At 43.2% G+C, this 21,188-nt stretch overlaps 2 protein-coding genes across 5 annotated transcripts; one reads left to right on the forward strand and one right to left on the reverse strand.

The window, feature by feature from the left end:
* Nucleotides 1-581: 581 nt before the first annotated feature.
* LOC110502939 (NHP2-like protein 1) lies at nucleotides 582-11,139 on the reverse strand. Its single transcript, XM_021581286.3, has 3 exons — nucleotides 10,838-11,139; nucleotides 10,562-10,682; nucleotides 582-974 (listed from the first exon to the last, which is right to left on the reverse strand). Exons 1-3 carry the CDS (start codon nucleotides 10,838-10,840, stop codon nucleotides 712-714), a joined length of 387 nt encoding a protein of 128 aa, XP_021436961.1. The 5' UTR covers nucleotides 10,841-11,139; the 3' UTR covers nucleotides 582-711.
* LOC110502927 (cytochrome b-c1 complex subunit 2, mitochondrial) lies at nucleotides 11,116-19,491 on the forward strand. 4 transcript variants are annotated; one of them, XM_021581277.3, is made up of 14 exons: nucleotides 11,116-11,465; nucleotides 12,330-12,410; nucleotides 12,908-13,057; nucleotides 13,169-13,233; nucleotides 13,401-13,457; nucleotides 15,146-15,270; nucleotides 15,422-15,519; nucleotides 15,694-15,751; nucleotides 15,872-15,967; nucleotides 16,112-16,311; nucleotides 16,468-16,548; nucleotides 16,801-16,874; nucleotides 16,994-17,147; nucleotides 19,095-19,491. In XM_021581277.3, exons 1-14 carry the CDS (start codon nucleotides 11,433-11,435, stop codon nucleotides 19,176-19,178), a joined length of 1,356 nt encoding a protein of 451 aa, XP_021436952.1. In that variant the 5' UTR covers nucleotides 11,116-11,432; the 3' UTR covers nucleotides 19,179-19,491. The 4 variants fall into 4 exon arrangements, with proteins under 4 accessions (XP_021436952.1, XP_090073593.1, XP_021436951.1 ...); XM_090217467.1 differs by having other exon boundaries at nucleotides 11,139-11,465; nucleotides 15,422-15,495; XM_021581276.3 differs by lacking the exon at nucleotides 12,330-12,410 and adding an exon at nucleotides 12,447-12,548 and having other exon boundaries at nucleotides 11,318-11,465.
* Nucleotides 19,492-21,188: the final 1,697 nt, after the last annotated feature.

Here is a 21,188-nt window from a genome sequence, read left to right on the forward strand (position 1 = left end):
CAGTGGGTCTCTAAACATTCCAACGTTAGAACAAAAAGTTGACATAGCAAGTAAGTGTTTGCATGCACTCTGCGGCTGGAACAGGAATGTTATTTTTAACAGGACCTTACTACAAACGGGCTGGATCACTTCTGCGCTGTCCCATTTGGAAAACTTCCCATGCTACTTCAAAGCAATGTAACAATCCTTAAACCTCCGTGCTGTATAATGAGTGGCTCAGCCACGGTGGCCAAAACATTTGCTCAACAAGGGTGCAGACAGTTTACATTTAGCTTTTGGATTCTCACCTCAGTGATAATCTCACTGTAAACTGATTCCTGCTTCGAGGCTGCGTTCAAGACATCAAATGGTTGCGTAAAAACGCTCTACAGGACTTCAATGCGCACATTTAAATGCTGCCAAGACAGTTTGAGGACCCCCTAAAAACAAAAAAATCCTCTAGTTGGTTCATCCCTCCATCTCAGGTTCTCAACCATTCTCTTGCATACAGTATTATACTGTACTAGTCTGACAATGGAAGAACACATTAAGCAAAATAAACTCATGTTTATGTTTTATCACAAAACGAATGACATAGCACATGGACATTAATAATTTTATTTGCATGTCCCTGACAAAAGTAAAATAGATACATGTACACAAAATATAATCCATCTCCCTGATATAGTCTCTCAGACTATCCAATACAAACAGAGCAGATAAGTAACCAGATCAGACCAGCAGTCTCTCAATGGCCATCTGGGTAGACTGGATCTGGGGCTTCAGCTGAGAACCCTCCTTGATGGTGACCGAGGTGGCGATGACCGGGCGGGAGACCCCACAGGCGCGCCCCAGGGCCTGCTTGGATCGCACAAACACGTAGGGGACATTCTTGTCCTCGCAGAGCAGCGGCAGGTGGAGGATGATCTCCAGTGGCTCAGCATCAGCAGCCATCACAATGAACTCAGAGATACCACGGTTCAATGTCTTGGTGGCTGGAAGAGGGAAGACAAGATTCAAGGATTAATGACATGTCTTTGATAGATTAATAGTGCAGAATGAGACTCCCATAGATAACGTGTAGTGATTACGGTCGTAATCGGAGCAGGATTTGAAACATCTATTCAGTGGTCTGAGACCAAGCACACAACCTCCATTCAGGGGTAGACGTAACATGGTAAACAAATCTGGGACACTTAAATGAGTTTGATATGTTACATTGGTATCGTATGTATTCATTTGTGGATGTCCATCCATTTCATACGATATATTAAGAATTTGCAATGCACATGTTACAAATTCCAATTAATTGTGGCTAACATTAGCCAGGCTAAGGGTAAATGTTATGGTTAAGGCTAGGGGTTAACCCAGTATTGGACTAAAGGAGAGCACGGTACTCCTTAAGGCCTTCCCATCTGAAACAGTTCAGTTTGTGCATATATGACAATATTTCCTAACATTTGTTTGTTTCTTTAGGCTTCCAGCAAGCAGTTTGGAATTCTATACCCAGTCGTCGGTGACTGGTCAACAGTAGGGATTCGTCAATGAAGTGCTGTTATTTAGCGATATAAAAGTAGCATATAAACAAGTCTAGCTTGAGAAATACTGCACCAAACACCTTAGTTTGATGTAAAATTACATGACCAAGATCTCTGCAAAAAAAAAATCAAAATGAATGAAATATTTGAGTTGGATTAATTCCATTTTGAGGAAGTGTATACTGGCTAAGACATCTTGAGATGGACAAACAGTACCATTGTCACTCAGTTTAAGCGAAAGTTGAATAAATGCAAGCACACTCGTTCGGTTCACATAACAGAGTTGGCCTAGGTGCCAGCTGAACCGAAGCATGCGGAAGCTTTTAGTCCAAGGATCTTACATTTTCAGTTTAAAGGGTGAATTGGCTCTGGAAGCCAAAACAGACAAATACTCCATCTAAACGTTAATCTGTTCTCAATTACTGTACGGTTCTAGAAATATACATCCCTCTTTCATATCACACCAAAATAATTTCACAAATGCTAAATACATAATTACTGTACACTGTTAACAGTTGCAGCCGACAGTATTTTTCAGTGACAACATGTTTGTGTTGTTGTCCCCCCCCAAAAAAGTTGTCCATCTTCCATTTACACTGGTGTTCGGAGACACAGATAGCTAATTAGCCTAGGTAGTCGACTAGGTGCTGTCCGTTTTCCGTAAACAAGTGCTGCAACATAGCCTAGTGGCGGCAGGTAGCCTAGTGGTTAGAGCATTGGGCCAGTAACCAAAATGTTGCTAGATCGAATCCCCGAGCTGAACAAGGCAGTAAACCACTGTTCCTAGGCCGTCAATTTAAATAAGAATTTGTTCTTAACTGACTTGCCTAATTAAAAGGTTAAATAAAATAAATACAATTGAAATATGGCAGAGGGGGAACTCTAACCCTATAAAAAGGTGTGCATTAATTTATTTTACCTTTATTTAACCAGGTAGGCAAGTTGAGAACAAGTTCTCATTTACAATTGTGACCTGGCCAAGATAAAGCAAAGCAGTTTGACACATACAACAACACAGAGTTACACATGGAGTAGAACAAACAAACATACAGAAAAATAAGTCTATATACAATGTGAGAAAATGAGGTGAGATAAGGGAGGTAAAGGCAAAAAAGAAAAAGGCCATGGTGGCGAAGTAAATACAATATAGCAAGTAAAACACTGGAATGGTAGATTTGGAGTGGAAGAATGTGCAAAGTAGAGAGGGGAATAATGGGGTGCAAAGGAGCAAAATAACTAAATACAGTAGGGGGAGAAGTAGTTGTTTGGGCTAAATTATAGATGGGCTATGTACAGGTGCAGTAATCTGTGAGCTGCTCTGACAGCTGGTGCTTAAAGCTAGTGAGGGAGATGAGTGTTTCCAGTTTCAGAGATTTTTGTGGTTCGTTCCAGTCATTGGCAGCAGAGAACTGGAAGGAGAGGCGGCCAAAGGAAGAATTGGTTTTGGGGGTGACCAGAGAGATATACCTGCTGGAGTGCGTGCTACAGGTGGGTGCTGCTATGGTGACCAGCGAGCTGAGATAAGGGGGGACTTTACCTAGCAGGGACTTGTAGATGACCTGGAGCCAGTGGGTTTGGCGACGAGTATGAAGCGAGGGCCAGCCAACGACAGCGTACAGGTCGCAGTGGTGGGTAGTATGTGGGGCTTTGGTGACAAAACGGATGGCACTGTGATAGACTGCATCCAATTTATTGAGTAGGGTATTGGAGGCTATTTTGTAAATGTCATCGCCGAAGTCGAGGATCGGTAGGATGGTCAGTTTTACAAGGGTATGTTTGGCAGCATGAGTGAAGGATGCTTTGTTGCAAAATAGGAAGCCAATTCTAGATTTAACTTTGGCTTGGTGATGTGAGTCTAGAATGAGCGTTAACAGTCTAACCAGACACCTAGGTATTTGTAGTTGTCAGAACCGTCCAGAGTAGTGATGCTGGGCGGGCAGGTGCAGGCAGCGATCGGTTTTAGAGCATGCATTTGGTTTTACTTGTATTTAAGAGCAGTTGGAGGCCATTGAAGGAGTTGTATGGCATTGAAGCTCATCTGGAGGGTTGTTAACACAGTGTCCAAAGAAGGGCCAGAAGTATACAGAATGGTGTCGTCTGTGTAGAGGTGGATCAGAGACTCACCAGCAGCAAGAGCGACATCATTGATGTATACAGAGAAGAGAGTCGGCCCAAGAATTGAATCCTGTGGCACCCCCATAGAGATTGCCAGAGGCCCGGACAACAGGCCCTCTGATTTGACACACTGAACTCTATCAGAGAAGTAGTTGGTGAACCAGGCGAGGCAATCATTTGAGAAACCAAGACTATCGAGTCTGCCGATGAGGATGTGGTGATTGACAGAGTCAAAAGCCTTGGCCAGGTCAATGAATACGGCTGCACAGTATTGTTTCTTATCAATGGTGGTTAAGATATCGTTTAGGACCTTGAGCGTGGCTGAGGTACACCCATGACCAGCTCTGAAACCAGATTGCATAGTGGAGAAGGTGCGGTGGGATTCGAAATGGCCGATAATCTGTTTGTTGACTTGGCTTTCGAAGACCTTAGAAAGACAGGGTAGGATAGATATACAGTGCCTTGCGAAAGTATTCGGCCCCCTTGAACTTTGCGACCTTTTGCCACATTTCAGGCTTCAAACATAAAGATATAAAACTGTATTTTTTTGTGAAGAATCAACAACAAGTGGGACACAATCATGAAGTGGAACGACATTTATTGGATATTTCAAACTTTTTTAACAAATCAAAAAGTGAAAAATTGGGCGTGCAAAATTATTCAGCCCCTTTACTTTCAGTGCAGCAAACTCTCTCCAGAAGTTCAGTGAGGATCTCTGAATGATCCAATGTTGACCTAAATGACTAATGATGATAAATACAATCCACCTGTGTGTAATCAAGTCTCCGTATAACTGCACCTGCACTGTGATAGTCTCAGAGGTCCGTTAAAAGCGCAGAGAGCATCGTGAAGAACAAGGAACACACCAGGCAGGTCTGAGATGCTGTTGTGAAGAAGTTTAAAGGCCGGATTTGGATACAAAAATATTTCCCAAGCTTTTAACATCCCATGGAGCACTGTGCAAGCGATAATATTGAAATGGAAGGAGTATCAGACCACTGCAAATCTACCAAGACCTGGCCGTCCCTCTAAACTTTCAGCTCATACAAGGAGAAGACTGATCAGAGATGCAGCCAAGAGGCCCAAGATCACTCTGGATGAACTGCAGAGATCTAGAGCTGAGGTGGGAGACTGTCCATAGGACAACAATCACTCGTATATTGCACAAATCTGGCCTTTATGGAAGAGTTGCAAGAAGAAAGCCATTTCTTAAAGATATCCATAAAAAGTGTTGTTTAAAGTTTGCCACAAGCCACCTGGGAGACACACCAAACATGTGGAAGAAGGTGCTCTGGTCAGATGAAACCAAAATTGAACTTTTTGGCAACAATGCAAAACGTTATGTTTGGCGTAAAAGCAACACAGCTCATCACCCTGAGCACACCATGCCCACTCTCAAACATGGTGGTGGCAGCATCATGGTTTGGGCCTGCTTTTCTTCAGCAGGGACAGGGAAGATGGTTAAAATTGATGGGAAGATGGATGGAGCCAAATACAGGACCATTCTGGAAGAAAACCTGATGGAGTCTGCAAAAGACCTGAGACTGGGACGGAGATTTGTCTTCCAACAAGACAATGATCCAAAACATAAAGCAAAATCTACAATGGAATGGTTCAAAAATAAACATATCCAGGTGTTAGAATGGCCAAGTCAAAGTCCAGACCTGAATCCAATCGAATCTATGGAAAGAACTGAAAACTGCTGTTCACAAATGCTCTCCATCCAACCTCACTGAGCTCGAGCTATTTTGCAAGGAGGAATGGGAAAAAATGTCAGTCTCTCGATGTGCAAAACTGATAGAGACATACCCCAAGCAACTTACAGCTGTAATCGCAGCAAAAGGTGGCGCTACAAAGTATTAACTTAAGGGGGCTGAATAATTTTGCACGCCCAATTTTTCAGTTTTTGATATGTTAAAAAAAGTTTGAAATATCCAATAAATGTTGTTCCACTTCATGATTGTGTCCCACTTGTTGTTGATTCTTCACAAAAAATACAGTTTTATATCTTTATGTTTGAAGCCTGAAATGCGGCAAAAGGTCGCAAAGTTCAAGGGGGCCGAATACTTTTGCAAGGCACTGTAGGTCTGTAGCAGTTTGGGTCAAGAATGTCCCCCCTTTGAAAAGGGGGATGACCGCAGCTGCTTTCCAATCTTTGTGAATCTCAGACGACACAAAAGAGAGGCTGAACAGGCTAGTAATAGGGGTTGCAACAATTTCGGCAGATCATTTTAGAAAGAAAGGGTCCAGATTGTCTAGCCCGGCTAATTTGTAGGGGTGCAGATTTTGCAGCACTTTTAGAACATCAGCTGACTGGATTTGGGAGAAGGAGAATGGGGAAGGCTTGGGCTAGTAGCTGTGGGTGGGTACAGTGCTGTTGACCGGGGTAGGGGTAGCCAGGTGGAAAGCATAGCGAGCCGTAGAAAAATGCTTCTTGAAATTCTCAATTATAGTGGATTTATCGGTGGTGACAAGAGTTTCCTATCCTCAGTGCAGTGGGCAACTGGGAGGTGTTCTTATTCTCCATGGACTTTACAATGTCCCAGAACTGTTTGAGTTTGTGTTGCAGGAAGCAAATTTCTGATTGAAAAAGCTAGCCTTGGCTTTTCTAACTGCCTGTGTATATTGGTTTTAACTTCCCCCGTGATATGCAACTTTTCAGGGCTGTTTGATGCTAATGCAGAACGCCATAGGATGTTTTTGTGTTGGTTAAGGGCAGTCATGTCTGGATAGAACCAAGGGCCATATCTGTTCCTGGTTATACATTTATTGAATGGGGCATGCTTATTTAAGATGGTGAGGAAGGCATTTAAGAAAATAACCAGGCATCCTCTACTGACAGGATGAGGTCAATATCCTTCCAGGATACCCGGGCCAGGACGATTAGAAAGGCCTGCTCACTGAAGTATTTCATGGAGCGTTTGACAGTGATGAGTGGAGGTCGTTTGACCGCTGACCTATTACGGATGCAGGCAATGAGGCAGTCATCGCTGAGATCTTGGTTGAAAACAGCAAAGGTGTATTCAGAGGGCAAGTTGGTTAGGATGATATCTATGAGGGTGCCCGTGTTTAGGGCTTTGGCGTGGTACCTGGTAGGTTCATTGATAATTTGTGTGAGATTGAGGGCATCAAGCTTAGATTGTAGGGTGGCTGGGGTGTTGAGCATGTTCCAGTTTAGGTCAACTAGCAGCACGAGCTCTGAAGATGGATGGGGGACAATCAGTTCACATATGGTGTCCAGAGCACAGCTGGGGGCAGAGGGTGGTCTATAGTAGGCGGCAACGGTGAGAGACTTGTTTTTATAGAGTTGGATTTTTAAAAGTAGAAGTTCAAATTGTTTGGGTACAGACCTGGATAGTAGGACAGAACTCTGCAGGCTAACACCGCCCCCTTTGGCTGTTCTATCTTGTCTGAAAATGTTGTAATTAGGGATGGAGATTTCAGTGTTTGGTGGTCTTCCTAAGCCAGGATTCAGACGCAGCTAGGACATCCGGGTTGGCAGTGTGCTAAAGCAGTGAATAAAACAAACTTAGGGAGGAGGCTTCTAATGTTAACATGCATGAAGCCAAGGCTATTACAGTTACAGAAGTCATTAAAAGAGAGCGCTTGGAGAATAGTGGAGTGGAGCTAGGCACTGCAGGGCCTGGATTCACCTCTACATCACCAGAGGAGTAGGATAAGGGTACGGCTAAAAGCTATGAGAATTGGTCGTCGAGGATGTCAGGAACAGAGAGTAAAAGGAGGTTTCTGGGGGCGATAAAATAGCTTCAAGGTATAATGTACAGACAAAGGTATGGTATGATGTAAATACAGTGGAGGTAAACCTAGGCATTGAGTGATGATGAGAGAGATAGTCTCTAGAAACATCATTGAAGCCAGATGATGTCATCGCATGTGTGGGTGGTGGAACTGAAAGGTTGGATAATGTATAATGAGCAGGGCTAGAGGCTCTACAGTGAAATAAGCCAATAAACACTAACCAGAACAGCAATGGACAAGGCATATTGACATTAAGGAGAGGCATGCATAGCCGAGTGATCATAAGGGTCCAGTGAGTAGTGAGGTTGGTTGGGGTCACGGCGATTCAGACAGCTAGCCGGGCCATCGGTAGCAAGCTGGCAGAGGATGGAGGTCTGTTTTTAGCCACCTCGTGCGTTTCTGTGGGTAGATTAGTGGGGTTCTGTGTGGTAGAGGGGACCTGCAAGCTGCAAGATCCAGGTGTAAATGTCCAGAGCTTGCAGTAGAAATCCGGGGATATGGAGAGAAAATAGGTCCGGTAGGCTTTGGTTTGAGTCGCGTTGTACAAAACTGGCGAAAGCTTTTTGAGCTAAAGGATAGCTAATGACCATGAACAGTGGTTAGCTGAATACTAAGGTTAGCCAGTAAACTGGCCAACTTCTATTGTGGATTTCAGATTTGAGGTGAATAATACTTGTTTGTTTTTTTTAAATTGGTGAGTGTTGGAGTGTTTTGAAGTTGAGATTTAAATATTTTTTTTTTTTTAAGTCTAAAAAAGATATCCGAATAAAATATGTAAATACAGTGCCTTGCGAAAGTATTCGGCCCCCTTGAACTTTGCGACCTTTTGCCACATTTCGGGCTTCAAACATAAAGATATAAAACTGTATTTTTTTGTGAAGAATCAACAACAAGTGGGACACAATCATGAAGTGGAACGACATTTATTGGATATTTCAAACTTTTTTAACAAATCAAAAACTGAAAAATTGGGCGTGCAAAATTATTCAGCCCCCTTAAGTTAATACTTTGTAGCGCCACCTTTTGCTGCGATTACAGCTGTAAGTCGCTTGGGGTATGTCTCTATCAGTTTTGCACATCGAGAGACTGACATTTTTTCCCATTCCTCCTTGCAAAACAGCTCGAGCTCAGTGAGGTTGGATGGAGAGCATTTGTGAACAGCAGTTTTCAGTTCTTTCCACAGATTCTCGATTGGATTCAGGTCTGGACTTTGACTTGGCCATTCTAACACCTGGATATGTTTATTTTTGAACCATTCCATTGTAGATTTTGCTTTATGTTTTGGATCATTGTCTTGTTGGAAGACAAATCTCCGTCCCAGTCGCAGGTCTTTTGCAGACTCCATCAGGTTTTCTTCCAGAATGGTCCTGTATTTGGCTCCATCCATCTTCCCATCAATTTTAACCATCTTCCCTGTCCCTGCTGAAGAAAAGCAGGCCCAAACCATGATGCTGCCACCACCATGTTTGACAGTGGGGATGGTGTGTTCAGTGTGATGAGCTGTGTTGCTTTTACGCCAAACATAACGTTTTGCATTGTTGCCAAATTTTGGTTTCATCTGACCAGAGCACCTTCTTCCACATGTTTGGTGTCTCTCCCAGGTGGCTTGTGGCAAACTTTAAACAACACTTTTTATGGATATCTTTAAGAAATGGCTTTCTTCTTGCCACTCTTCCAGATTTGTGTAATATACGACTGATTGTTGTCCTATGGACAGAGTCTCCCACCTCAGCTGTAGATCTCTGCAGTTCATCCAGAGTGATCATGGGCCTCTTGGCTGCATCTCTGATCAGTCTTCTCCTTGTATGAGCTGAAAGTTTAGAGGGACGGCCAGGTCTTGGTAGATTTGCAGTGGTCTGATACTCCTTCCATTTCAATATTATCGCTTGCACAGTGCTCCTTGGGATGTTTAAAGCTTGGGAAATCTTTTTGTATCCAAATCCGGCTTTAAACTTCTTTACAACAGTATCTCGGACCTGCCTGGTGTGTTCCTTGTTCTTCATGATGCTCTCTGCGCTTTTAATGGACCTCTGAGACTATCACAGTGCAGGTGCATTTATACGGAGACTTGATTACACACAGGTGGATTGTATTTATCATCATTAGTCATTTAGGTCAACATTGGATCATTCAGAGATCCTCACTGAACTTCTGGAGAGAGTTTGCTGCACTGAAAGTAAAGGGGCTGAATAATTTTGTTATAGTTAGTTTTTGATTTAGTAAAAAAGTTGAAATATCCAATAGATGTCGTTCCACTTGTCCCACTTGTTGTTGATTCTTCACAAAAAAATACAGTTTTATATCTTTATATTTGAAGCCTGAAATGTCGCAAAGTTCAAGGGGGCCGAATACTTTCGCAAGGCAATGTGTATGTATGTATGTATGTATGTATGTGTATATGTGTATATATATATATATATATACACATATATATATACATATATACATACATATACATATATACATACACGGGACAAGACAAGACGAGGACGTCTGACTGCTATGCCATCTTGGGAAAATATTATAATTTTATTTTTCAGCCAATATGAAAGATAAGGTCCTTAAGCTTCCAAAATCATCCCACAAGTGATGCGTGTTAATGTTCAGACCTGAGCGTCACGGCTATTAACAAAACTCTCCCCTAGAGTCATGATCAAGGGCTAGGTTTGGGGTAGCCATCAAGCTAAGTAGTTGCAAAGGTCTAAATGGTAGTAAGTAGTTGCCAAGCAGCTACAAAGTTGTTACTAAATACCTAAAGTTGTCAGTGATGCAATTCAAACGCACAACCTTTGGGTTGTTTCAAATGTCACATGTACAAGTACAGTGGCATGCCTTTCATGCAAGTTCTAAACACAACAATGCAGTAATCAATAACAATGTAAAACTCCAAATAACGTAAGGTAAAACAAGATGGACTTTCATGTTGTGCCCAACCATCCACCCTCCTTTCAAATGTTGCCTTAAGTAACGGGTCTTACATAACCGTACTAGACGTAACATATACATATTTTCGTGTACTGTGTTACGTCCAGTCTATGAGACCAGCTTGCTTGTACCATATAGACAGATGTCTTGGACGCTAGTGTAATGCTTCTCGCAGAAATGATAGGGTACATTTATTATCGATATATTACCAATTTGCTATTACTCATTGTGTCATATTCCCTTACCCTCATTGGCCCCTTTCCTCAACTGTTTGTAGTTGGAGGCTTGCTGAACGAGGTCCAGGATGGTTTTGGACAGTGTGGCGTCGGCCAGGGGGTAGGCCTTGGGATTCACTTCAGCTTCAGTCTGAAAAGAAACACAAAACAGTTAGATGTGGAAACTGACTGGCAGAGAACGAAACAACGCTATCCTTATCAATTAACTAGCTACGATATTAGCGGTATCCAGCTACCGTTAGTTAGCTAGCAAATCTAACCGAAGCAGTTTATTCAAACACTCACCATGATTACTTGTGTTAATTTCTGATATTTGTCCTCTCGGCGAACGCTTCACGGAGGACTATATCGCCTGCGATTAAGGTTTCGGTAAATCCCAAAATAATTATTTCTGTTGATACGACCGTTTGTGTTCTCAAAAGCTCGAGGAACTTCTACATGCAACTACTTTGTAACAATAATAGCACAACGGTAACATCACGTGTGTGAGATTGAGTGTGGAACGCATTCGTATACGAGGGCTCTGCTCGCTGAACTGGACAGGAAGTGCGTTGTTTGAGCCCAAATTGTCCCGCCCATGTTCTTCTTTTTGCTTTGGTTTCCGCAGCCAGTAGTCACAGTTATTTTTAATGTAATTAAATTTGCATGTTGTGCATTTTCACGAAATGTGGAAAAAAAATTGTAGAACCCTGCAGAACAGATAAAAAGTTGTTTACTATATTTTAAACGGTGTCCCCTTGGACGGTAGGTGGTGACGTGCATCAACAGCATTCGTTAGTGCACAAAAAAAATCGAGGAAAAATGTGGCGCGCTGGGAACTCTGGGTAGGACTTCCTAGGTCAGCCATATTTTATCGTCCTGGCTGAAGGATAGAGGGGCGATGAAGGGGATTCAGGGAATAAGTAAGCTGTCGGTAAGAAATCTGAATAGTTGACTATTCAGGAGACGGATTTTGGTTTCCGATAGTACTAAGAGATTGTATGGCTTGTTTGGCGAGAAAGGTGCCTGTTCTACAAGCTGTGTAATGATGGCACTAGCTAGCATGCTTGCGCGGTCGCCAGCTAACATTAGCACGACCCGTTAGATACATGGCCTGCTGATGTTGGATGAACCCAACCTCAACGTTTGGCAGTGGGTTAAAAGTTGTGGTTCTATATTAGAAGAAGAAGACATCTACTCTATCCCCGCTGTCAAAGTGTTGTCAAATTCGTCTATCGGTCTGACCAATCAAAAGCTCAGATCATGCAGAGGATAACGGACGTTGGATGTGTCGACAAGCCTTTTGATTCTCCATCTAAAGTCAAATGTAGTTCATAGACGATGGTCATGTGCCCTCGACCTTGCACTATAATGCAAATAGCTGGCACGCACTGTCTTGGGTTAATTCATCAGGACATAACGTTACAACCTCACAGCCAAGTTTATCCTTGCTCAAGCTTCATCCTGCTCCAACATGGTGCATAATTCTATTCTTTGATTTAGCACTTGCCATGACCCTCCTCCTCAGTCCTCCAAAACAAATGAGTGGCAGGGCTGCACCTTTGAATGGAAACATAACCTACAGAATGTGCCTTCTTATTCAACATTACAACATTTTAATATTATTATGCAGGTGTGCCCCCCATAAGGTCCATCCACGTCTGTCCAGCCAGCATTCAACCATCGTTCTCTGTCTATGATTCTTAATAATCTCATAGGTTCTCTCTATCCAGAGTCCAGACCCACCATAACACCCTAGTAGGATATGAAGTCACCTTGTATCTTTTCTGCATTACAGACAAGGCTTTACGCAGCCCAGGTGGCCCGTAAATTGGATGTCTCCGCGGAGCACGTAAAGTTTCAGCCGCAGGAGGTGCAGGTCAGTGGGTGTTGACATGTCTCTCTCTCCTCACAGAGACGCTTCTATGCAGCCACCCGAACAGAGCAGCCCTTGACTCAGCCTCTGTCGGGTATCAGGGTCTCCACAGGGGCTGCCCATTCATACCAGGATGTCCATGTATGTGGTGATTTAGGGGGTGGAGATTGTTTCCTCTGCCCAGCTCTATCTCCTGTGTGTTTACATAGACCTTTGTTCCTTTGATATATTATATTCCACATAAAATATCTCTAGTGTTACAACCCCCCAGTCAAATTTCATGCTGATTACATTTTTAATAGTTGAAGTAAAACTAAGTAAAAAGGTTTTTGGGATTTGATGCTTTGCTTCCCACCCATTTGTTGCCTTGTATGTGGACATGCTATAACAGAAGTTGGAGCTAAAATATGTTATACTACACTGCTCTGTTAACATTTTCTGACATCTTAAATGCATAAAACACCACCAAGGTGTGATGCTAACTGATATTTCTCTTGCAGGTGACCAAACTGCCCAGCGGTCTGATGATAGCCTCGTTGGACAACTACTCCCCAGGTTCCAGGATCGGTGTGTTTGTGAAGGCTGGCTGTCGCTATGAGTCCCCAGAGAACCAGGGAGTCACCCACCTGCTCCGTCTGGCTGCCAACCTGGTACGCCTGGTTCTGGTTCATCAACATGATGTAGACAGGAGCTTCAATGTACTCAATACTGTGTAGGAACTAGTGATGTGGTTAATCCCAATCTCTGTTTCTCTTTTCTAGACTACCAAAGGTGCTTCAGCCTTCAGGATCTGTCGTGGTGTGGAGGCAGTGGGAGGCAGTCTAGGGTCAGTAGTCTTCAGAGCCTGTGAATGAGTGTTTACATCCTCATGAGCCAAAAGACAACTAGACATATCTTTGTTTTCTATTGTTTGGGATACTTAACATATTTTCTGACTGACTGTACCACTGCCATGGATGACATAGTGTTTATCTTTGTGTGTTTTCTATGCAGCGTGACGTCATCCAGAGAGAACATGATCTACTCGTTTGACTGTCTCAGAGACCACATGTAAGTGATGCTTGCTTAAAGCGTACCTCGGTATTATGGCTGGGACCATACTAGAGGTCGACCGATTATGATTTTTCAATACTGATTTATTGGAGGACCAAAAAGGCCGATGCAGAATAATCAGCCATTTTTTACATTTTTTTTATTATTATTATTATTTTTTTATATATTTGTAATAATGACAATTACAACAATTTAGCCTCAAGTAAATAATGAAACATGTTCAATTTGGTTTAAATAATGCAAAAACAAAGTGTTGGAGAAGAAAGTAAAAGTGCAATATGTGCTATGTAAGAAAGCTAATGTTTCAGTTCCTTGCTCAGAACATGAGAACATATGAAAGCTGGTGGTTTCTTTTAACATGAGTCTTCAATATTCCCAGGTAAGAAGTTTTAGGTTGTAGTTATTCTAGGAATTATAGGACTATTTCCCTCTATACCATTTGTATTTCATGAACCTTTGACTATTGGATGTTCTTATAGGCACTTTAATATTGCCAGTGTAACAGTATAGCTTCCATCCCTCTCCTCGCTCCTCCCTGGGCTCGAACCAGTAACACAACGACAACAGCCACCATCGAAGCAGCGTTGCCCATGCAGAGCAAGGGGAATAACTACTAGAAGGCTCAGAGCGAGTGACGTTTGAAACCCTATTAGCGCGCACTAACTAGCTAGCCATTTCACTTCGGTTACACCAGCCTCATCTCGGGAGTTGATAGGCTTGAAGTCATAAACAGCGCAATGCTTGACGCACAACGAAGAGCTGCTGGCAAAATGCATGAAAGTGCTGTTTGAATGAATGTTTACGCGCCTGCTTCTGCCTACCACCGCTCAGTCAGATACTTAGATACTTGTATGCTCAGTCAGATTATATGCAACGCAGGACACGCTAGATAATATCTAGTAATATCATCAATCATGTGTAGTTAACTAGTGATTATGATTGATTGTTTTTTCTAAGAAAAGTTTCATGCCAGCTAGCAACTTACCTTGGCTTACTGCATTCGCGTAACAGTCTCCTTGTGGAGTGCAACCAGAGAGAGGCAGGTCATTATTGCGTTGGACTAGTTAACTGTAAGGTTGCAAGATTGGATCCCCCCGAGCTGACAAGGTGAAAATCTGTCGTTCTGCCCCTGAACAAGGCAGTTAACCCACCGTTCCTAGGCCATCATTGAAAATAAGAATGTGTTCTTAACTGACTTGCATAGTTAAATAAAGGTATTTAAAAAATCGGCGCCCAAAAATACCGATTTCCGATTGTTATGAAAACTTGAAATCGGCCCTAATTAATCGATCATTCCGATGAATCGGTCGACCTCGAGACTATACCAGTATCATGATACTCCCTAGTGTCGTGGCAGGGAAACAAAACACAGTGGATTTAACTTTTTTATGAAAACAGACCTAATGTTGGGAACAAATATCATTGTTGTCATCCAGAGTCACATGTATTTATTTTCCCAGCTATATCACATACAGCAGTTTTTTTTAAAGACCAAAAAGTGTTTTTGTTCTTTTATATTCCGATACTGATATTGTCACAGCCCTACACAAAGAATGACAGCAATTGATTCACCATATTCAGATCTATGTTTGTGTTCGCATAGTAGGGCTGTGACAATACCAGTATCGCAATATAAAATACCAAATAAATTGCTATCATTGTAATTTCTGTGTTGTCTAATGCAGTGACACGGTGATGGAGTATCTGATCAATGTGACCACAGCCCCAGAGTTCAGGCCGTGGGAGGTGTCGGACCTCACCCCCAGGGTCAAGATGGACAAGGCCCTAGCTGCGCAGACCCCCCAGATGGGTGAGAACACACACACTGGTTGTTTCAGTTTGATTATTTGAATGCGCTTTCTGTTAATATCGCTGGATAATAGTATAATGCTACATGTTAAAAGATTGCAAATTGTCACCATCACACTGCAGCTGAAGCATATTGTGGATCTGTTCCTCAGGTGTGATTGAGGGTTTACATGGAGCTGCTTACAAGAACGCCCTGTCCAACTCCCTCTACTGCCCAGACTACATGGTTAGCCAGGTCGATTCTGACCATGTAAGACACTCAACATCCTGGTCCTAGCATGTTCTACTGTACAGCACTATTAATTCGTTTGGGCTAATGCTATGGGTGTTCATCTTCCTCTCCAGATGAACATGCAGGGTTGTACTACTTCAGGAAGTGCTGCACTACGGTTGAATTTTTCATTAACCCTCTGTTTCTCTGCAGATGCACAATTTTATCCAGAACAATTTCACAAGTGCAAGAATGGCTCTGGTTGGGCTTGGTAAGTTTTTAATGTGTATTTCTAATAAAACACATTTTTAATCAAATGACTTGATGGCCATGTGTGTTAAGATCATTTTGAAAAGGATATTGTGTTTTCATATACATTCTATCTGTTCAGGTGTGGACCACAATGTTCTGAAGCAGGTGGGAGAGCAGTTCCTCAACATCCGCAGTGGGATGGGCACTGCTGGGACAAAGGCTCAGTACCGCGGTGGTAAGACCCTTATTTCAGAGGGGCTGAGATGACCACTATCTGCAAGAAGAGGGTTGCCTCCCCATGCATTAAATGTCATTTTCCTGGGAAATTTCCTGAATTCTAATGAGGTTTCTCCCTGCTTCCTTTCTTTTTTCTCTCTAGGCGAGGTGCGGGTGCAGAACGGGTCCAGCCTGGTGCACTCTGTGGTGGTGTCTGAGGGGGCAGCGGTGGGCACAGACGAGGCTATGGCCTTCTCTGTACTACAGCACGTCCTGGGGGCGGGGCCACACATCAAGAGAGGCTCTAACCCCACCTCCAAACTCTTCCAGGGCGTCGCTAAGGCTACTGCAGACCCCTTCGACGTGGGTGACATAATCAGCAGATCAGATTGTGTTTTTATAGCTGGGCATTCTACAAGAGGGGAATGCAGTATGTGGAGAAGTCTTTGGGTAGAAGAGTTTTGTGCAGAATAGATTTCTGTCATGCAGTCATTCTCCTCTGGTGTCCCCTCCTTTTAGGCCTCTGCTTTCAATTCCAACTACTCTGACTCTGGCCTGTTTGGAGTCTACACCATCTCCCAGTCTGCAGCAGCTGGTGACGTGAGTATGTTGTCTCTTACATTTCCACTGATAACGTACATTGTATAAGAATTGATGAAGATTAGTTGATCCTCTTCACAACAGCTTTTTGAAGCCGTTACTAATTAGTCCTAGGCACCCTGTGAGGGATAGTTGCTTTTACATAGAATGGAATGGAAGATCATTAATTTAGGATGAGGAAAGATCATAATGAAGATGAACTTTGACCTCCCATTGATTCATCGATTGACCTATCCCTGTCCTCCTATCCAGGTGATCAAGGCAGCTATTAGCCAGGTGAAGGCTGTTACAGGAGGAGTCTCAGAAGCTGACCTGACCCGCGCCAAGTAAGCTAACACACAGACTTAGAAACTTGAAAATAGAATTTGAGTAGATAAAATCAAGAAAAGTATTGCAATGGAAGGGACTTTGAAGAGGTTGACTTAAGGTGTATCTGTTTTTGTAGGACCCAGCTGAAGGCTGAGTACCTGATGTCGTTGGAGAGCTCAGAGGGTTTGTTAGACGCCATGGGTTCACAGGCTCTGTCCGGAGGCGTCTACCACTCCCCCGAGGCCATCGCACAGAAGATCGACTCCGTCTCCGCAACTGATGTCGCCAACGTAAGTTTATTCACTTTGGGGCGAATATTATCTTCCGCTGAAGTTGAATTTTCACTTACTCATGTATTGATGTCAATTGAAGACTAAGTGAAAATTCAAGTGGAAGTTCATATACACTGCTCAAAAAAATAAAGGGAACACTAAAATAACACATCCTAGATCTGAATGAATGAAATATTCTTATTGAAAACTTTTTTCTTTACATAGTTGAATGTGCTGACAACAAAATCACACAAATTATCAATGGAAATCAAATGTATCAACCCATGGAGGTCTGAATTTGAAGTCACACTCAAAGTTAAAGTGGAAAATCACACTACAGGCTGATCCAACTTTGATGTAATGTCCTTAAAACAAGTCAAAATGAGGCTCAGTAGTGTGTGTGTGTGTGTGTGGCCTCCACATGCCTGTATGACCTCCCTACAACGCCTGGGCATGCTCCTGATGAGGTGGCGGATGGTCTCCTGGGGGGTCTCCTCCCAGACCTGGACTAAAGCATCCGCCAACTCCTGGACAGTCTGTGGTGCAACTTGGCGTTGGTGGATGGAGCAAGACATGATGTCCCAGATGTGCTCAATTGGATTCAGGTCTGGGGAACGGGCGGGCCAGTCCATAGCATCAATGCCTTCCTCTTGCATGAACTTCTGACACACTCCAGCCACATGAGGTCTAGCGTTGTCTTGCATTAGGAGGAACCCAGGGCCAACCGCACTAGCATATGGTCTCACAAGGGGTCTGAGGATCTCATCTCGGTACCTAATGGCAGTCTGGCTACCTCTGGCGAGTACATGGAGGGCTGTGCGGCCCCCCAAAGAAATGCCACCCCACACCATGACTGACCCACCGCCAAACCGGTCATGCTGGAGGATGTTGCAGGCAGCAGAACGTTCTCCACGGCGTCTCCAGACTCTGTCATGTCTGTCACATGTGCTCAGTGCGAACCTGCTTTCATCTGTGAAGAGCACAGGGCGCCAGTGGCGAATTTGCCAATCTTGGTGTTCTCTGGCAAATGCCAAACGTCCTGCACGGTGTTGGGCTGTAAGCACATCCCCCACCTGTGGACGTCGGGCCCTCATACCACCCTCATGGAGCCTTTCTGACCGTTTGAGCAGACACATGCACATTTGTGGCCTGCTGGAGGTCATTTTGCAGGGCTCTGGCAGTGCTCCTCCTGCTCCTCCTTGCACAAAGGCGGAGGTAGCGGTCCTGCTGCTGGGTTGTTGCCCTCCTACGGCCTCCTCCACGTCTCCTGATGTACTGGCCTGTCTCCTGGTAGCGCCTCCATGCTCTGGACACTACGTTGACAGACACAGCAAACCTTCTTGCCACAGCTCGCATTGATGTGCCATCCTGGATGAGCTGCACTACCTGAGCCACTTGTGTGGGTTGTAGACTCCGTCTCATGCTACCACTAGAGTGAAAGCACCGCCAGCATTCAAAAGTTACCAAAACATCAGCCAGGAAGCATAGGTACTGAGAAGTGGTCTGTGGTCACCACCTGCAGAACCACTCCTTTATTGGGGGTGTCTTGCTAATTGCCTATAATTTCCACCTGTTGTCTATTCCATTTGCACAACAGCATGTGAAATTTATTGTCAGTGTTGCTTCCTAAGTGGACAGTTTGATTTCACAGAAGTGTGATTGACTTGGAGTTACATTGTGTTGTTTAAGTGTTCCCTTTATTTATTTGAGCAGTGTATTTCTATATTAGTCTTTGCTGCAGCTCACTCTTGACTTGTACAGCACATTAGGAGTGTTTTCCTTGTTTGTTCGTTTTTCTGCTTAGATGGTCCCGTGTGGCTCAGTTGATAGAGCATGGTGCTTGCAACACCAAGGTTCTTGGTTTGATTTCCACGGGGGACCAGTACAGAAAAAGTATGAAAAATGTATAAGTTGCTGTGGATAAGAATGTCTACTAAATGTAATGTGTTTTCCTTGTTCTCTCAGGCTGCAAATAAGTTTGTTTCAGGCAAGAAGTCCATGGCTTCCAGTGGAAACCTCATCAAGACGCCCTTCGTTGACGAGATCTAAAGCCTTTCAACTGTATTTCACATGTGATATTAACTCCCAACAAAGCCCTCTGTCCATTCAAAACAAACAAACTGAAACAGTCATTATCCTAATTGTGTCATTGTTCTTTTGAGGAAGTTATGTTGTAATCACACCAACTGCCAATATTTATAGTTGTTGCCATTTTTACGTGGATCTTGAACTGTATAGCTCATGTAAATTAATGAATAAAGAATATCTAGCGTAAAGGTGGAATAAGTAGTTTTTTACTCTTGTAAATAGACCTAATGTCTTACCAGGTGATAATAAATGAAACCTTTTGATCCATGAAAAAGTTTGGTACATTGTCCAATAGTGTGAAATTCTATTTCTCCTAATCTGTTCATGTCGCTTTCATGAAAAAGTGTTTGATTACATCTGACCATGTTGAACAAAATAACATAGTTGATACGTTATTTGTTCCCGTAAATACAAGTAAATTGTAGCCAGGTGGCTAATGTATGTTTTCCAATGAGAAAATATACTTTTAGTCATGATGTGGACACCTGCTCGTCGAACATCTCATTCCAAAACCATGGGCAATAATATGGAGTTGCGCCCCCCCCCCCCATAACAACCTCCACTCTTCTGGGAAAGCTTTCCATTAGATGTTGGAACAATGCTGCTGCGATTTTCTTCCATTCAGCCACACGAGCATTAGTAAGGTTGAGCACTGATGTTGGGCAATTAGGCCTGTCTCGAAGTCGGCGTTCCAATTCATCCCAAAAGGTGTAAGATGGGGTTGAGGTCAGGGCTCTGCATGCTAGTCAGGTTCTTCCACACCGATCTCAACAAACCATTTCTGTATGGACCTCGCTTTGTGCACAGGGGCTTTGTCATGCTGAAACAGGAAAGTGCCTTCTTTGAACTGATGGTGAAGCGTGATTCATCACTCCAGAAAACGTGTTTCCACTGCTCCAAAGTCCAATGGCGGCAAGCTTTATACCACTCCAGCCAGGTATGCTTGTGCGGTTGCTTGGCCATGGAAACCCATTTCAAGAATCTCCCAACGAACAGTTATTGTGCCAACGTTGCTTCCAGAGGCAGTTTTGAACTCTAGTGAGTGTTACAACCGAGGACAGACACTTTTTACATGCTACGTGGTCCTGTTCTTTGAGCTTGTGTGGCTTACCACTGCGGCTGAGCCATTGTTGCTCCTAGACGTTTCCACTTCACAATAACAGCAGTTGACCGGGACAGCTCTAGCAGAGCAGGGCAGAAATTTGAAGAACTGATTTGTTAGAAAGGTGGCATCCTATGATGGTGCCATGTTGAAAATCACTGAGCTCCTCAGTATGGCCATTCTACTGCCAATGTTTGTCTATGGCGATTACATGGCTGTGTGCTCCATTTTATACACCTGTCAGCAACGGGTGTGGCAGGAATAGCTGAATCCACTCATTTGAAGGAGTGTCCACATACTTTTGGATGACAATACAGTGGCTCTATGTTAATGTATATATTTAATCATACCAGATTCTTTTTTCAGTAGATTGAAGTTAATTTGGGTTATGGGTATACTTTATCAAGATGATCTTACAGATGGTTTTACCATGACTATTAGCTTTTACATATGCTTAAATCAGTGATTTTGACTAAAACATTTCATTTGGTTATTTCAGGGGGAATTGGCAATGTATAGACCTTTAAACTCAATTAGTGTAATAACGTATATACTTAATGTCAGTCGTTTTGTTCAGTGTCTCTTGCACAAGTGTAGCCCTGGTTTATGTGAGTTTTACTAAATAGTTACAAGGGCAGAGCTGTTTTTATCAACGCATTGTACATAGCCACAGGTGTAAACCAGGTTCGCATGGGTATATTACGGCAGAAGTGCAGGTTTGTAGGCCTGGTTTGTATGAATGTTGCGACTTGAACACGAGGGTAAACCTGTTTTATGAGTTAAGCTTTATACCCATGAATTTACCTGCTTTATTTGAGTAATAAGATGTACCAGGCTAATACAAGTAATGGGTCTGAATGGATGTCAAT

This window comes from Oncorhynchus mykiss, chromosome 23, assembly GCF_057628025.1.
Source record: "Oncorhynchus mykiss isolate SJ-2025 chromosome 23, ASM5762802v1, whole genome shotgun sequence".
In the NCBI taxonomy this organism is placed as follows: Eukaryota; Metazoa; Chordata; class Actinopteri; order Salmoniformes; family Salmonidae; genus Oncorhynchus; species Oncorhynchus mykiss.

What these genes read in the sequence shown, in the direction of transcription:
- LOC110502939 (XM_021581286.3), bottom strand. An exon ending in GAGGAAAGGGGCCAATGAGG is followed by an intron (nt 975 to 10,561) that starts GTAAGGGAATAT and finishes TCCCTCTTCCAG; the next exon opens with CCACCAAGACATTGAACCGT.
- LOC110502927 (XM_021581276.3), top strand. Translation starts at nt 11,433, where the DNA reads ATGAAGGGGATTCAGGGAATAAGTAAGCTGTCG. An exon ending in AAAGGCTCAGTACCGCGGTG is followed by an intron (nt 15,968 to 16,111) that starts GTAAGACCCTTA and finishes TTTTCTCTCTAG; the next exon opens with GCGAGGTGCGGGTGCAGAAC. An exon ending in CTACTGCAGACCCCTTCGAC is followed by an intron (nt 16,312 to 16,467) that starts GTGGGTGACATA and finishes CCCTCCTTTTAG; the next exon opens with GCCTCTGCTTTCAATTCCAA.